At 36.1% G+C, this 18,132-nt stretch overlaps 1 protein-coding gene across 1 annotated transcript in view; it reads right to left on the bottom strand.

Annotated features, from left to right (window-relative positions):
* Window positions 1-17,552: 17,552 nt before the first annotated feature.
* Window positions 17,553-18,132, bottom strand: part of amotl1 (angiomotin like 1) — a 263,071-nt gene continuing 262,491 nt past the window's right edge. The window contains exon 12 of the mRNA XM_026263449.1: window positions 17,553-17,739. Coding sequence (XP_026119234.1) covers window positions 17,636-17,739 — 104 coding nt within the window. The 3' untranslated portion in view covers window positions 17,553-17,635. The remainder of the gene's footprint in view (window positions 17,740-18,132) is intronic.

Here is an 18,132-nt window from a genome sequence, read left to right as displayed (position 1 = left end):
CATTAATCATAATGTTAAACAGAATTGGACTGTGTGTGTATCTGAGAAAAAGCAGTACTTACTCTTACTTGTATAGTTCTGTTAAACAGGAAATCCCTGATCCAGTTATACATTCTTCCTTTAATTTCCATATTTTCTAACTTAATTAAAAGTCCCTCTTTCCACATCATGTCATATGCCTTTTCGACATCAAAAAATACCCCAACTAAAGCTTCCTTATTTACCTGAGCCTTTCTTATTTCAGATTCCAGGCAGGGTACTGAGTCCATTGTATTACATCCTTTCCTAAATCCACTTTGGTAAGGTGATAAAATATTATCCCTTTCAATGACATACACTAGTCTACCCATAACCATACGCTCCATTATTTTGCATAAATTAGATGTTAAAGCTATAGGTCTATAGTTATTTGGCTGTGTATGATCCTTGCCTGGTTTTGGAATTGGCACTATGACCCCATGCTTCCAGTCATTTGGTAACTTTCCTGACTCCCATACCTTATTAAAAAGCCTCAAAATTGGCTCTAATGCTGTCTCTGATAAATGTTTTACCAATCTCATAACAAATGTCGTCTCTGTCTGGAGATGTTTGCTTAACCCCTGCAAGCGCTTTTTTCACTTCATACAAGGTAAATTCTGAATCCAACGTACTACCCGAAAGTCCTTTTTCCTCCAATAAATGAGGATATTTACTTAGTATCTAGTCCCTAGCTTTCCTCACATCCTCTGATAAATTTGAATTACTATGAACTTTAACGAATGTTTCTGCAAACACCTCTGCTTTCCCGCTTTCAGATATAATTTGTCAATTATTATATTCTAATACAGGTGGTTTGTAATCTCTTTGTATCCCTCCCATCTTTCGTATCATATTCCATTACTCACTTATTTCAATGTCTTCCCCTATTCTATTACAAAAATCCCTCCAATGATTTCTTTTAGACATCCGAATAACTTCTCACTATAGCTTGTGCCCTTTTATAACTAACTAAATCATTAAAGTTAAGTGACCTTCTTACCCTCTTGAGTGCTTTATTTCTCATTTGTATTGCCTCATTACATTCTTCATTCCACCATGACCTAGCTTTCCTCCTGCTGCCTGCCTTCCTCTTACCTATTACTTCTTCAGCTGTACTCTGAAGTACTTTGCATATTTTTATATTAAAACATCAACATCTTCTATACATTTACTTATTTCCTTCATTTTGCTTTCACATAAATCCTTATACTTATCCCAGTCCGCTTACTTGAACCTCCACCTAAGCATTCTTCTCCCCATTCTTTGTTCTATATCTACTCCAACTTTACTGCAAATAGGAAAATGATCACTTCCTATTGTACTTTGTGTTAGTACCTTCCATTCACATTTACTCGCTAAGCTTTCAGAGACTATTGTCAAATCTAATGCTGAATGCCTTTCCTTATACAAATCAATTCTAGTATGGCTTCCATCATTAATGCACACTAATCTTCCCCAAGCTAGCATATCTTTGATAATCTCACCATTATAATCTGTTTCAATCAGGACCACTTCCATCAAGTATATTTAATGACAATTATAATTGCATACAGTTAGTGTTGGTGGTATGGTTATGTTCTGGGCAACACTCCACACGCCTATCCATGCAGCCATGCTTGGACAGAGCGGGGAAAGCAGCAAGACAAACCCCCCTGGGGTACAGAACAGAACCATAAGCATACATAATTAATTACATAATTGTAAACAAAATGTCATGGAGACTGCTTCCAATGAAGACACAGTAAAGAAAGAACAAATTAGATCAGATTACAGGTTCAGTTGGTGGAGTTGGGGTTGGAGGAGGGAGATAATTGCAAGCAGCAATGCGATGGATAGACACTGAATAATGGGAATTTAAATAGACCGCAGGAGATAGGTGTCAAGACTGGATTGGCAAGCGTGACTCAAGTGACCTGACTGAACTAACGCGATGCTCGATTTTTGCACTTCCCCATATTGAACTGTGAGCGTTAAAATCACCACATCGTTTTTTGACTTCCATTCCCTCCTATACTTTCTAGAATATCCTTACTTAATCTATCTCATGGATTGTAAAAATTAATTATTCTAATACACCGTGATCCTTCCCATATTTCCACCACCACAACTTCTATATCCCTATCTACCTCAACTGTATATACCCAATTCCTTGTTTTATAAAAGTAGCTACTCCACCTCCATTCCCTTGATGTCTATCCCTGCGAATAGTAATATAACCCTGTACTAGAAAGTTATATTGTGATTTAAGCCAAGTTTCCTGTATACATATAATATCTTGGCCTTTCTCTTGGTCCATTTTCTGCTGTGAATGATATCACTGTGACTGTGTAATGAACTTCCACCTTTCAAAGAACCAATCGGAATGCTGGGAGATGTAGTAAACTATATCCGGGAGAGTTCTAAGAAAATATTTTAGGGTCAGCATTTTCGCAATCAGCCTACCAGCATTTTCATTCATTCAAACAAATAAATAAATAAATATTCTTCAATTTACCAACTGAAAACATGTACTCAAAAAACCACAGCTACCAGTGGTATTAAATTGAAAAAAAAAAAAAAAAATGTATCTGTGTAGTAGGGGAGTGCGGGGCACAAAGTAACGCGGGGTTAGTTGTAACTATACAGTCTATGGTTGTAACACACGTGGTTTGAATATTTCTATACATGCTAGCATAAAAAAATGTACAGAATTTATTAGTTACCATATCAACATTGTATAGAAAAAAATGTGCACCAAAATTAGCTGAACATTTATTTTACCGTAGTAAAATTAAAATTCTGGCTTAAAGGGTTAGTTCACCCAAAAATAGTTCACTCCGTTTATCTTTGGAACACAGTTTAAGACATTTTAGATTTAATCCGAGAGCTTTCTGTCCTTCCATTTGAAAATGTATGTACGGTATACTGTCCATGTCCAGAAAGGTAATAAAAACATCTTCAAAGTAGTCCATGTGACATCAGAGGGTCCGTTAGAAAATACATTTTGTTCCAAAAATAACAAAAATGATGACTTTCTTCAGCATTGTCTTATCTTCCACTTCTGTTGTGAGTGCGTTCACAACACTGGAGTGTAGTGATGTTCGGTTCGTGAACGAATCATTCGATTTAACCGGATCTCCTTGAACCAGTTAACCAAATCGAACTGAATTATATATAAATATATATATATATATATATAGAGAGAGAGAGAGAGAGAGCGAGAGAGTGTTAATTAGATTCATTAATTATGGAGAAAAATAATGCGTTAAAATTATTAACGCATTTGATGCACTTGCCCACCCGAGACCTATGTGGATCATCTGCCATTTCATACAGTCGATTGAATGACTAATATGAGGCAGGGCAACAACTTACTGCATGATGAAGCATAGGAAACATCCCTAAAATTCAAGATATGGGGCTAAATATCGCTGTTTGAATTTTTGTCTCATATTAAGAAATATCACGAGTGCAAATGTAATACTCATCTTATACAATAGTTAATTAAGAAGTTAATATTGTGTTATTTTAGACACAATGTTGTCTGTTTTGCTCAATTTTGCCAACCAAAATATAAAGACAAGTCAGAACTATTCATCCCCGAGCAAACCACAGCGGCATTTCATTTCTTAATCCACGTTTTGAACGATAGTCGAGTTGGATTTGAAATGGTGCTGCACAGACCAATCTGTAATGACATCAAAGCACAAGGAGTCATCTGCTCGCTAAGCTCTAGCGGTACTTTGATGTAACACACCGATCGGTCTGATGGTGATGAACCGCTTCAAGTCGAACAAGCCTAATGATCCAATGAACCATAAATAACCCTTTACTTCACTCCTGAATGAATCAGCCTTTTGAACGAATCAAATGAATGAATAAATGACTCGATGACTTAATCATTACGAAATTTACCACCACCTACTGGCAGTTTATTATTTAGCGTATCATTTCATTAAATAAATAATTTTATATTTTCATAGTAATAATAATGCAATTAAGAAAATATCACCAAACCAAAAATGACTATTCTGTCATCAAATATTCACATGGTCCAAAAGAGTATATGTAATATATGTATATGTATTAGATAAAAAATTGTAATAACTTACAGCCCTAATATATATATATATATATATATATATATATATATATATATATATATATATATATGTATATGTATTGTGAGCCGTGTCCCAGGCACCGATCAGCGTCGCCCTGGCAACAGAGGAGATCCACCTGCACACCATCACCGCGGGCTGATCGGTCCCAGCTGAAACCGCTCAGAGGACAACTACAAAAGCTGCACCCGAGAAGACATGGGTGAGAAAGCTCTCCAGCAGAAAAGCCAGCTAATGTTGTGTCTCTTATCTCTCCAGAAAGCGAGTGACCGATCAGCCCGCCACCTGAGCACCGGACCCCGATTCCCCTTTGCACTCAGCCGGCTGACGAACAGGATCACACAGCACAGAGGACGAGCACAGGACACTTCTGGCACCTTCAGTATCACTGTCACCAATAAATACACCCTCCGGGGCTTCAAACTTTCACTACAGCCTGCTGTGTGATTCTTCAGCCCGCGACACTGGTGGAGAATGCGGGTAAACTGCTGAAGAATCACCGGCATCACCACTCCATTTACTCACCAATTTTTTTTTTTTTCCTTCTCTGTGTTTTGTAAGGCGGTGACTCCTCCCCCAGCCATGGAGGAACTCCTTAAACACCTGACGGAGATCAGTATTCGACAGCAGCAAATTGTGGAGCACATGGCTACTCGGCAGGGAGAGACGGAGCGTGAAGTCGCCACTCTCCGCTTCGTGGCTGCCCAGCGGGTCCCGCTTCCGGATCCCCGCGCTCAAGCCACCCAGCTCCTGCCGAAGATGACCGTCCACGATGACGTGGAACATTATTAGGACTGGCCCCGCGAAAGTTGGGCATGGATACTGGCTCGTTGCTGACAGGGGAACCCCAGCAGGCCTATTTCTCCATGCCGGCGAGCCAAAGAGAATCGTACGACGAGCTACGGAAGGAAATCCTGGCCCGTGTAGGGCTGTCTCCCATCACCGCGGCCCAGTTGTTCCGGACATGGGAATATAACAGCCGGTTGCCAGCCCGTGCCCAAGCCGCCGAACTCAACCGCCTCGCCCATCACTGCTACCTCCAAGGCCAAGACGAATTAAGGAAAGTCAACTATAGCACATTAATCTCCTGAAGCGCTGGGAGGGAACGAGGACTCAGGTCACCGTACTCGCCGCCATCTCTCCCGTGGTTGTTGACATCTGCCCCCAACTGTCGGCCGCCCAGAAGACGGAGCTCCATCATCTGGTCAGTCAATTCTCTGATGTGTTCTCCCCATGGCCCGGGTGGACCAACGTGCTTCAGCATGACGTGCGCACACCTCCAGGGACCATCGTGTGACAGCGGCCCTACCGAATCCCGGAGGCCCGGTGACACGCAGTCGAAAGGGAGGTTCAGGAGATGCTGAGGTTGGTGGTCATTGAGCCCTCCCGCAGTCCCTGGTCCAGTCCCATAGTCATGGTCCCAAAGCCGGACGGCACCCTCCGGTTCTGTAACGACTTCCGCCACCTTAACGAGGTCTCTGAGTTCGATGGATACCCGATGCCCCGTGTCGACGAGCTGCTGGAGCGGCTGGGGAGAGCCTGGTTCATTTCCACGCTCGATAACTGACAGCTAAGATTATAACTGACAGCTAAGATTATAACTGACAGCTAAGGAAAATCTCAAATTCAGTATCTCAGAAAATAAGAATATTACTTCTAAATACAGAGAAAAGTATGATCATGAAAAGTATGAGCATGTACAGCACTAAATACTTCAGTATTCAGTAGTCGATCAGTCTGTGGCACTGCTCAGGTGTTATGAGAGCCCAGGTAGCTCTTATAGTGGCCTCCAGCTCTTCTGCATTGTTGGGTCTGGCATATCGCATCTTCCTCTTCACAAAACCCCATAGAGTTTGCTGGCCAATTAAGAATATCATGGTCCTTAAACTAGGTACTGGTAGCTTTGGCATTGTGTTCAGGTGCCAAGTCCTGTTGGAATATGAAATCTGCATCTCCATAAAGTTGGTCAGCAGCAGGAAGCATGAAGTGCTCTAAAACTTCCTGGTATATGGCTTCGTTGACCTTGGACCTCATAAAACACAGTGGACCAACACTCGAGGCTGCCCTTTACCAAAGTTGTTCTAGGCTACTCCTTTTCCCATCACATATCAGATCAGAAAGGCATTTATTTAAAAAATAAATAAAGGAAATATCTGAATTTGGAAATAAAACATCTCATAAATAATTCACTGTTATTAGGTGGATAGCAGTATACAGTGTGTAGGGAGGTTTTTGTCCAAATAAAATTGCATTTATTTAATAATATTTTTTAAGCATGATAATTTAAACACTGTTATTGCATACTTTTTTATAATGTACTGAAATATAAATGTGTACTGGGCTGTAAGCAGTAAGCAAGTATGCCATTTCGAACACAGCCTGCATCTTGTGCTCGCCTGGGATATGTCATCACAGTATGTTAAGAGGCGTACCATTTCGGTCACAAGCTTGAGGCATTCAGCCAATCACAACGCACTGGATAGCTGGCCAATCAGAGCAAACCTCACTTTTTCAGAAAGATGTGCCTTGTAAAAATCGATGCGTTTTAGAAAGGCGGGGCATAGAGGAGAAACAATAATGTACATTATATGGAAAATAATGTGATTTAAAAGGTGGGGTTTAAATGTTTCACTAATGGCAGAATACTCTTCTTGTCACAGAGTCACCAGCAATGCCAGATCATTCAGCTCCACCCACTCATTCACAATCCCCAGAATTATGATTAACTTTACCTGTCTGCACTCATCAAAAGTACAGTATAAAGCCACTTACCCATCACCACATCAGTGTCTGGTCTTGTAGTTCACTACTGTGCTTCAATTGAACTTACCTGATCTGATCTCAATCGTCTGTCATCATCATATTCTGCCTGCACGTTGTCTCAACCACCAGTTACTGCTCAGCTTAGTCTCAACTGAACTTACCTGCACCTCTGTCTCGCCTGTGATCATCGCTTGCTCCTCTCCCTTTATAAAGCCTTAACAAAACTCTGTGGGACTGTCATTTACCAACGTTGTCTCCTTCTGTTTGCCACTCTCACTATATAAAGGGGGAATAAAATCCTTTTGGTCTTCTCAGGCTTTGAATGAAAATTAACACTCTGTTCAGTACATTTATTTGCATACTTGTAGTAGGATTTAAGCTGGCCAAAGTGTTTTCTCTATTTCCCCATTCTTCACTTCTTCAAAATAGCGCACAACAGTGGAACTGAAGAACTCACCACAGAGAGACTTGAGGTTTGCACAGCTTTATAGTTTTCAGACAGTGCTGTCACATTCTAAAAATGACTTGATCACTGTAGTCATTATATATGATCACAGTAGTCATCACTGTTATGGTTGCCGTCATCATGGGGGAGAAGGGAAAAATGATCTGATCTGAATTCAGAATTAATTACAATATTACACTTAGATTGTCAGATTTGCTAATAATTTGTCAAATATTTGATAAACATGAACTTTGGTGATAAATGTGAAATCAGTAGATTCACAACTCAAGTGGAAGATCTGAGAAATGTATTCTAAATATGGTTTGTAGTTAGACTTAAAAATATCTAAACAAAGAATGAATGCAGAAATGTTTTGTGTTCTCCAAACATGGCTGAAATTATTAGGCCTATGATAGCCCTGCATTTTAAAGATTTATTTATTTTATTAATATTTAAATATTTGGACCTTATACTAGGAAACAAAGCGTATAAATCTGTCAAATCATGTTAATATATAAATCTAGTGATTTGCACAGGTTTCTGTTTAGGGTTATGATCGGGTGCAACGGTCAAGTGAGGAAAATATAGAAAATATAATGAACCTGATACAGAGTCTGTGGAGAAGCCCTAATTAACATAGTAAAACAAATATTTATCAGACACCAACATTTTCCTCACATAGGTAGCCAATGTTTTTTTTTTGTTGTTTTTTTTTTTGGTTTTGCTATATGATGTATTCAATTCAATTCAAGTTTATTTGTATAGCGCTTTTTACAATACAAATCCTTACAAAGCAACTTTACAGAAAATTATGTTTCTACAATATTTAGTAATAGCTTATAAGTGGTGACTGTCAGTTTGTGCACGTATGACAGGATTTGTAGAAAAATGTATACAAGACGTAGTCAGCCAGATGATGAACATTATTAATATTATTAAAAATAAATAATTATTAAATGATGCAGTGATACTTGTAGCAATATTAGTTCGTTCTGTTGTTGATTCAGGGTCAGCATCATCTGTGGTCCTCTGATGGTCAGCATCATCTCTTCTAAGGTGTTCTGGATCCAGACTGGAGCTTATGTAAATCCTAGTTACCGTGACAAAACATAAAAACAAATAGAGACATCATTAGCATAGCTGCTGTTCCAACAAAGTAAAATTAATTAGTTTAACCCAGGCTAAAGAATAAGAATGCACATTTGATCAGATACAACTACACTCACAATTTAAGATACATTATTCAAATGCTTGGCGAAAGAGATGCGTTTTTAATCTAGATTTAAACAGAAATAGTTACTTTCTTGAGAGAGTAAGTATTACTGTTATACATTGGCACAGTACGTTTTTCTCTAACCTTTTTCAATTTGATGGGGGCAACAGTTTCTAATGTATTAGAGAAAATAGTGCCCATGTTGTCAGTCGTTTCATCTAATTCATGTGTATTTTTGGGTACAAATAGCAGTTGAGATAGATCAGGCAGGTTATTAGCGAATCTGTCTTTGGTGACTGGAACAATAGTTCTGCCCAGACGGTAACGCTGAGACATATAGTTAATGTCAGTGATGATCAGCATGCACGATACAAGGAAATGGTCTGTAACATCATCACATTGAGGTACGATATCTATAGCAGTAAGATCAATTCCATGCGATATAATTAAATCTAGTGTATGATTAAAACGATGAGTGGGCCTGGTGACATTTTGCTTGACCCCAAAAGAGTTTATTAGGTCAGTAAACGCAAGTCCTAATGCATCATTTGTATTATCAACGTGAATATTAAAATCTCCCATGATTAGCGTCTTATCAACTGTAACTAGAAGGTCTGAGAGGAAATCTGCAAATTCTTTTAGGAATTCTGTATACGGCCCTGGTGGTCTATACACAGTAGCCAGCGCAAGAGATACATTAGATTTCTTTTGCATGTCTGACAGTGTAACATTAAGCAGAAGTATTTCGAATGAGTTAAACCTGTATCCCGTTTTCTGGGTAACATTGATAATATCACTATATATTGTTGCAACACCTCCGCCACGGCCAGTCTGACGGGGCTCATGCTTATAACAGTAGTTTGGTGGAGTAGACTCATTTAGACCAAAATAATCATTTGGTTTTAGCCAAGTTTCAGTCAAGCAGAGTACATCAAAACATTATCTGTGATCATTTCATTGACAATAACTGCTTTGGGTGTGAGTGATCTAATATTTATGAGCCCAAACTTTAAAGATTGTTTTTGTGAAGAGGAGTGAAGCGGTTCCGGGTGGAGATCTCAAAGACAGGAGGGGTCGCACCGAATGCAGCTTGAACGAGTCCTCGTCTGCAATCAAAGGTAGACATTCATCCGCCATTAAAGCAAGTAACAGTGAGTACAGCAATGGTAATGTGTGTGAATACAGTATTAGCAATGTAAGCGCAGTTAGCAGCAACCATGCCGCTGATGCTAACGGGCTATAAGCTAATAGCTGACCCAGGAGATCAAAATAAAACTAGTGATAACGAGGCGCTCTGATTGTTTTTGTTGTAGAATACAATAGAGAATATATTCACACGTTATACAAATGGAAACGATGGTGTATATAATTGATTTTTAAGATAAGAATAGTCGATAAAAAGAATATAGTGACGGAGCTCAAACGCAGTACAGGTGCCAACAACAAACAGGAAGTCACGCCCAACCACAGGAAGTGAATGTATGCTATATGAAGTAAAAGCAATTATGTTATAAATCAGCCAATCAATCTTGTCATATTTTGTATAGCCTATGCTGATGCTTGCTCATATTTTGAAACCATTGACATTTATTAAAAGGTTTAAGCACCACATATTACATACTTATTATCTGTTAGGATTGTTTAGTTGTGTTGTCTAGCCACTTTTAGCAAGGGTTCTGTGTTAACCTATCTATCTGATGTGAACAGCTATGAGCACCTACATTTTCATGTGAAACCTTGTTATCTGTTATAACTATTTAAATATGTTTTTATATATGTATGTTTTTTCTATGTCGATCACTCTGAGCAGACCCAAAGAGCCTCAGAGGGATCCTGAGTGTTTAGAAGGTCTGTATGTCTCTCTAAAGCACATCATTGCTGACAGATTATGATCACCACTAACAGACTTATTTAGGGATCTCACGGTTTAAAATTATCTGGTGTGTAGTGTTATTCTAATAGCTTAGTCATGATACTGTCTCTCTTTTCATTACTACTGTGATATTGTTATATTGACCAGGGGCAGATCAGTGTAAGTGTGTACTGGTTTGACTATATGTGAAATCTGTTGAACATCCTTAGACAGCCAGACCTCACTAGTTAAAAAAAAGGGTTATAAATTGGTTTATATAAATTCAACTCTGCATTATATGGGGGTTATGTTTAGGAGTTTAGGCTTTTGAAAATATTAACCTGATATGAAAACATGGATGTTTATGAGGTGTCCTCACTAATATTTTGAAACAAACATAATTGTGTGTGTTTGCTTTAGTCAGTATGTAAATGTAACAATCAGAATGAAGTCCTTTGTCTTTTGCAGGTGTGAACTCTAATAAAGACAAAATGACTCTGCACAGATGTTAATTACACATACACACTGGTGTCACTGTGTTAGTGAGGGCATCTCATAAACATAGTGGTTTTTATGCAGAGTTGTGTAAAATATTTATAGATTAGATTACCTTAACTTTACCTAAACCTACCCCTCACTAAAAACCTGGTGATATGAGTTATTTTAATATAACTATAAGCCTAACCCTGGCCATAAAAGAAATCCACTAAAAGAAAAAATATTGCATTAGTTAATTAATTAATCTCTGTTTATCAATTTACACTGGCTGCCAATAGCTGCTCGCATAGAGGCATTGATGTTTGCCTACAAAACCACCACTGACTCTGCACCCCTTTACCTAAATTAATTACTTCAGGCTTATGTGCCCTCTAGAAGCTTGCATTCAATTGAATGTCGCTTGATTGTGCATCCCAAAAAAGCACAAAGTCACTTTTACGGATGTGACAAGTGGGGCGGGGCCGAGAGCCGTGGGATCAGGAGCGAGGCTGGCCGAGTGATTGGAAATGAGCGACACCTGCTCAACCCACCGGTCTCGAGTCCCACGGAGGAGATGGAAGGATATAAAACTGGAGCGACGACAGTGAAGGACGAGAGAGCACTAGGCCTGGGTTTTAGTTGTGTTTGGTTTTTATTTGTGTGTGTCAGTCGTCGGTGAGGTGTTTTGTCTTTATTTTGTCATTAAAGTCTTGATTTGATTGTCCGCCGGTTCCCGCTTCCTTCTTCCCGTGAATATGAAGTTTGTATGTTGTTACAACTGACAACTTTTAAATTAAATGTTCCCTCCTGGTGCAATGACCTGCCCAACTCAATCCTCAGTTAAGCCAACTGAGACTTGTTATAGCACATATATATCATTGCTCTTTGGATAAAAGCATCTGCTAAATGACTAAATGCAAATGTAATTAAAGTTTATAAATATCTGTGTTTATAATTAATTGTGTGTGCAAACATGTTAATGGTGGAGGGTAGTCACCAGAGGCAAGACTTTGTCTTTCAACAAGCAACAGCTGTCTCCATATTGAACTACACACACACACCTATATTTTCGATCTTCATGCACAATTATATGATGTGATTATAGAATTTAGGATACTATCTGAGAGTATGTATTGGTGTGTGTGTATGTCTCTGTCTGTGTGTACTGGTATATATGGTTTATGAGGACAAAAATGTGTAAAATGACATTGGTACTACAATGTAAACATGGTTTATGAGGACACTTACTGTGTCCCCGTAAAACAAATGGTTTTAAAAAACATACAAAACGGTGGTTTATGAAATTCAAAAATTGCCATTACTTTTCTGTGAGGGGTAGTTTTAGGTGTAGAGTTGGTGTAGGGCGATAGAAAATACTGTACAGTATAAAACCCATTATCCCTATGCAGAGTCTCTGTAAACCACAAATGCAAGTATGTGTGTGTGTTTGTGTGCATGTAGGTACGTACACAGATTTTGGAAGAATGGAATAAACCGAGGACCCAGAATCCACTATCATCTCCACAGGTATAGAAGCAGAAGCAGTTGTGATTGTAGCAGTACACTTAATCTTATCAGTTAGCACATTTTGCAGTTACAGAATGTAAAGTTCAGGCAATTCATTTTCGTGCTCTGAGCATGTTTGTTGTGAATGACATGCTCTTGAAAAATGTCAATTTTTTTTACAATTATGACATTTTCATGAAACAGCAGGGCATCTAGAATCATTTGCAAGATGTTTTGTTTATCCACAACGATAACATGCACAGACTGATTAAGTCATCTTAGAAACTTTAGAAGTCTTAAAAGTTTTTAAGGAAACAGAAGGCTTTGTAGATGCAGAGTATTTAGTTTAGAGTATTTAGTGAAAAACAGCCGCCAAAGAATTTCCTTGTATTGCTTGCACATTGCTTCCGGTCTGATATGGTTTTAACTTGTTCACCAGAAGCTTCAGTTTGAGTAGCAATTGTGATGGCATTACTAAGTCAAGTCAGTCTCCAACAACAGCTTTTCTCTGATACGATGACTGGCCACATTTTCTACTAATTGATCACATAATATTTCATCAAGATTTGACTGTTTAACCAGGTACTTGAGCTTGTTTTCTAAAAACATGTCATTCTGCAAATAAATTCTGTTGAGGAACAAAGTGTGCTTGTAAAACCTCAATAGCTTCCTCCATTGTCTGTCCTTGATTTGGCAAAGTATAAAATAATCTCTGACCTTCTGTGCTCAAACAATGAAGAAATAGAGCTCTCTCTTTCCTGCAACGGGCCACTCATCTCCAGATGCATTAACAACCAGTAAATAATAATTATTATAATTATTAATAGGAAATTAAGCAACTGCAGCCATCTTTCATTCACAAATGTAAAATCCTCCTCACCAGATTTGTAGTGTTTCAAGCAAGGCTCTGAACCGGTTCAAGAAACAAAAACGAAAACTGGAAAGGAACTAAATTTTGACAGGAACAGAACCAGAAACAGAAACTAAATAAAATGTTATACTTCCGAACAGAATCGAAAATTTGAAATGGCCATTAACCAGCTATTTACGTTATTTTATCCATTTAATATTTGAAATTTGCTGTCAAGCAATCACAAATTCCAGCAGTACGGCATATACAAGAATGATTCACTTCCTGTCGTGTAAGATGATGTTACTATCACTATATACCCTATTCCTAAATCTGAGATTGTTTTCCTCCTTTGCAACAGAAAATGTAAAACTGAAAATCAGCAAGAAAATTTTGACACATCGGTTTTACACATTTTTAATAACGCAGCTTCACATTATTCTTATCTATCTATCTATCTATCTATCTATCTATCTATCTATCTATCTATATATATATATATATATATATATATATATATTTTTTTTTTTTTTTTTTCTTATTTCCTTTTGGAGAAAAAAAATGAAAGAATTATATTTCTGATGATGAGATGTGTATATAATGTGGGAAAATAATGTTTTATAGTTTTGTGAAATATCTAGTAAAACAAATTAATAATTTCTTTAATTGTATTGCCCCGAGAGCTTACACAACATTAAAAATAGATTTTCTGGAGCATGGTAAAAATAATAATAATAAAATAAATAAAATCATTTAAAACTTAACTTTAAAAAGGCAGTTTTGAAAAAGGTGTGTAAAACTAAAGGTAAAACTTTCCGGTAATTAAAACACACATGATGCAAAACGGCAGTTATTGCTGTACAATTAATTAATAACAAGCTTATTTACAGCAAGTTTGCCATAAGACCAACAAAGTTAAACAGCATTCAATAATTTAATTGTACATTTTACAATTCAGAAAAATATTATTTTTATTTTCTGTAGATTCACACAAATATTATCTAATATACAGCATTGTGGAACACACTTATGAGGTTGTGATAATATATATATATAAAAAAAGATATTATATATGCAATAAGTATATAGGCTAGGTCAAATATCATATTCATTGTTTTTTTTTCAGGGTCAAAAATGGACAGAAATAAAATTATAATAAATTATCAAATTCAGTATTTTGGATGCACAATGCTGAATTCTAGCTTTAACTTTGCACTGCATGCCTTCATTCCTTTCCTTTCTGTCTGTCTGTTGTATGTGATCCATTACATTATACTACATCTATTTCTCTATGCCTTCCTTTCTTTTTCTGTCTTACTCATATTCTGTTTTTCACTCCCTCATTCTTTCTTAAGCACCGTCCTCTCTGTAAGAATGCTGCTTCCAGGGTTGTTCTTTCAGATAAGGATCTCCACCAGATCTAGGTCAGGCAGGGGCATCTTCTATCCTCGAACTTCTAGGCCTTTATCCTGCCTGGATTGAGATTCTGCAAATAAACATTTTTTTTTTTTTTTTTTGTCATACATTTTTTAATATATAATATGATACTAGCACTATTTCTTGAGATACTATTATTTAAACTACAGTAGCATTAGTTGCTAATATTTTAGCCATTTAATTTATTTATCCATTTTTTTTTTTTTTTTTCAGTAGGGGACTATAATTTAAAAGGTCATTGTGTCACTTACAATACCATGTACAAAAACATCAAGACTTGATTTGTTGTCTCATAGTTGTATGTTGTTGATGGATAGGTGTATCTCGATTCAATGCATTAGAAGAAAAAGCTTTTAATGTTTTTACTAAGCTTCTAACAAGTGTTCCACTGTTACATTGTATTTTACAGTGTATTTTTGTGGTCTACATTTATTCACTGGGCAGAGATTCTACAAAAAGCAATGTTATTAATGTTATTAATTCAACTAAGTGACCCTGTTATTTGATGGATCCCAAAAATTGTCAGTTACTGTCAGAACCAGTTGTAATGGTAAATGATCACAGAATCTCATTTGCTAGGCTAGTTTGAGCTTCAATTTAAAGCTTAAAAAAGTAGCATAGGACTTGATTTTATCTGGATCATAGAAAGTGCAAAATAAATGGATAATTGCTTTAAATGAGCAGCAATTTTCTGGAAGGGAGGTAAGGCCCACTTTTATTTTTTTATGAAATAAGTTTTTTTTTTTTTTTTTTTAAGATATGAATGGATAAATCATTAATCACTGGATTCAACAAAATGAGAACAGTCAATTTCGACTTAATCATTACTTGAATTCCTGAGTAGAACTGTGCCCTGCACATGAATGTATAATGTAGATAAAGAAGCTGCATTTCCACATTGCTTCTCTCTGCCTGTCTCACCTGTCTTTTCTTGTATTTTGCTGTCAAGCAATCACAAATTCCAGCAGTACGGCATATACAAGAATGATTCACTTCCTGTCGTGTAAGATGATGTTACTATCACTATATACCCTATTCCTAAATCTGAGATTGTTTTCCTCCTTTGCAACAGAAAATGTAAAACTGAAAATCAGCAAGAAAATTTTGACACATCGGTTTTACACATTTTTAATAACGCAGCTTCACATTATTCTTATCTATCTATCTATCTATCTATCTATCTATCTATCTATATATATATATATATATATATATATATATATATATATATTTTTTTTTTTTTTTTTTCTTATTTCCTTTTGGAGAAAAAAAATGAAAGAATTATATTTCTGATGATGAGATGTGTATATAATGTGGGAAAATAATGTTTTATAGTTTTGTGAAATATCTAGTAAAACAAATTAATAATTTCTTTAATTGTATTGCCCCGAGAGCTTACACAACATTAAAAATAGATTTTCTGGAGCATGGTAAAAATAATAATAATAAAATAAATAAAATCATTTAAAACTTAACTTTAAAAAGGCAGTTTTGAAAAAGTTGTGTAAAACTAAAGGTAAAACTTTCCGGTAATTAAAACACACATGATGCAAAACGGCAGTTATTGCTGTACAATTAATTAATAACAAGCTTATTTACAGCAAGTTTGCCATAAGACCAACAAAGTTAAACAGCATTCAATAATTTAATTGTACATTTTACAATTCAGAAAAATATTATTTTTATTTTCTGTAGATTCACACAAATATTATCTAATATACAGCATTGTGGAACACACTTATGAGGTTGTGATAATATATATATAAAAAAAAGATATTATATATGCAATAAGTATATAGGCTAGGTCAAATATCATATTCATTGTTTTTTTTTCAGGGTCAAAAATGGACAGAAATAAAATTATAATAAATTATCAAATTCAGTATTTTGGATGCACAATGCTGAATTCTAGCTTTAACTTTGCACTGCATGCCTTCATTCCTTTCCTTTCTGTCTGTCTGTTGTATGTGATCCATTACATTATACTACATCTATTTCTCTATGCCTTCCTTTCTTTTTCTGTCTTACTCATATTCTGTTTTTCACTCCCTCATTCTTTCTTAAGCACCGTCCTCTCTGTAAGAATGCTGCTTCCAGGGTTGTTCTTTCAGATAAGGATCTCCACCAGATCTAGGTCAGGCAGGGGCATCTTCTGTCCTCGAACTTCTAGGCCTTTATCCTGCCTGGATTGAGATTCTGCAAATAAACATTTTTTTTTTTTTTTTTTTTTTTTTTTGTCATACATTTTTTAATATATAATATGATACTAGCACTATTTCTTGAGATACTATTATTTAAACTACAGTAGCATTAGTTGCTAATATTTTAGCCATTTAATTTATTTATCCATTTTTTTTTTTTTTTTTCAGTAGGGGACTATAATTTAAAAGGTCATTGTGTCACTTACAATACCATGTACAAAAACATCAAGACTTGATTTGTTGTCTCATAGTTGTATGTTGTTGATGGATAGGTGTATCTCGATTCAATGCATTAGAAGAAAAAGCTTTTAATGTTTTTACTAAGCTTCTAACAAGTGTTCCACTGTTACATTGTATTTTACAGTGTATTTTTGTGGTCTACATTTATTCACTGGGCAGAGATTCTACAAAAAGCAATGTTATTAATGTTATTAATTCAACTAAGTGACCCTGTTATTTGATGGATCCCAAAAATTGTCAGTTACTGTCAGAACCAGTTGTAATGGTAAATGATCACAGAATCTCATTTGCTAGGCTAGTTTGAGCTTCAATTTAAAGCTTAAAAAAGTAGCATAGGACTTGATTTTATCTGGATCATAGAAAGTGCAAAATAAATGGATAATTGCTTTAAATGAGCAGCAATTTTCTGGAAGGGAGGTAAGGCCCACTTTTATTTTTTTATGAAATAAGTTTTTTTTTTTTTTTTTTTTAAGATATGAATGGATAAATCATTAATCACTGGATTCAACAAAATGAGAACAGTCAATTTCGACTTAATCATTACTTGAATTCCTGAGTAGAACTGTGCCCTGCACATGAATGTATAATGTAGATAAAGAAGCTGCATTTCCACATTGCTTCTCTCTGCCTGTCTCACCTGTCTTTTCTTGTATTTTGCTGTCAAGCAATCACAAATTCCAGCAGTACGGCATATACAAGAATGATTCACTTCCTGTCGTGTAAGATGATGTTACTATCACTATATACCCTATTCCTAAATCTGAGATTGTTTTCCTCCTTTGCAACAGAAAATGTAAAACTGAAAATCAGCAAGAAAATTTTGACACATCGGTTTTACACATTTTTAATAACGCAGCTTCACATTATTCTTATCTATCTATCTATCTATCTATCTATCTATCTATCTATCTATCTATCTATCTATCTATCTATCTATATATATATATATATATATATTTTTTTTTTTTTTTTTTTTTTTTCTTATTTCCTTTTGGAGAAAAAAAATGAAAGAATTATATTTCTGATGATG

The sequence above is a fragment of the Carassius auratus genome, unplaced genomic scaffold (genome assembly GCF_003368295.1).
Source record: "Carassius auratus strain Wakin unplaced genomic scaffold, ASM336829v1 scaf_tig00216545, whole genome shotgun sequence".
Taxonomy (NCBI): Eukaryota; Metazoa; Chordata; class Actinopteri; order Cypriniformes; family Cyprinidae; genus Carassius; species Carassius auratus.
This window is presented reverse-complemented; position numbering and strand designations above follow the sequence as displayed.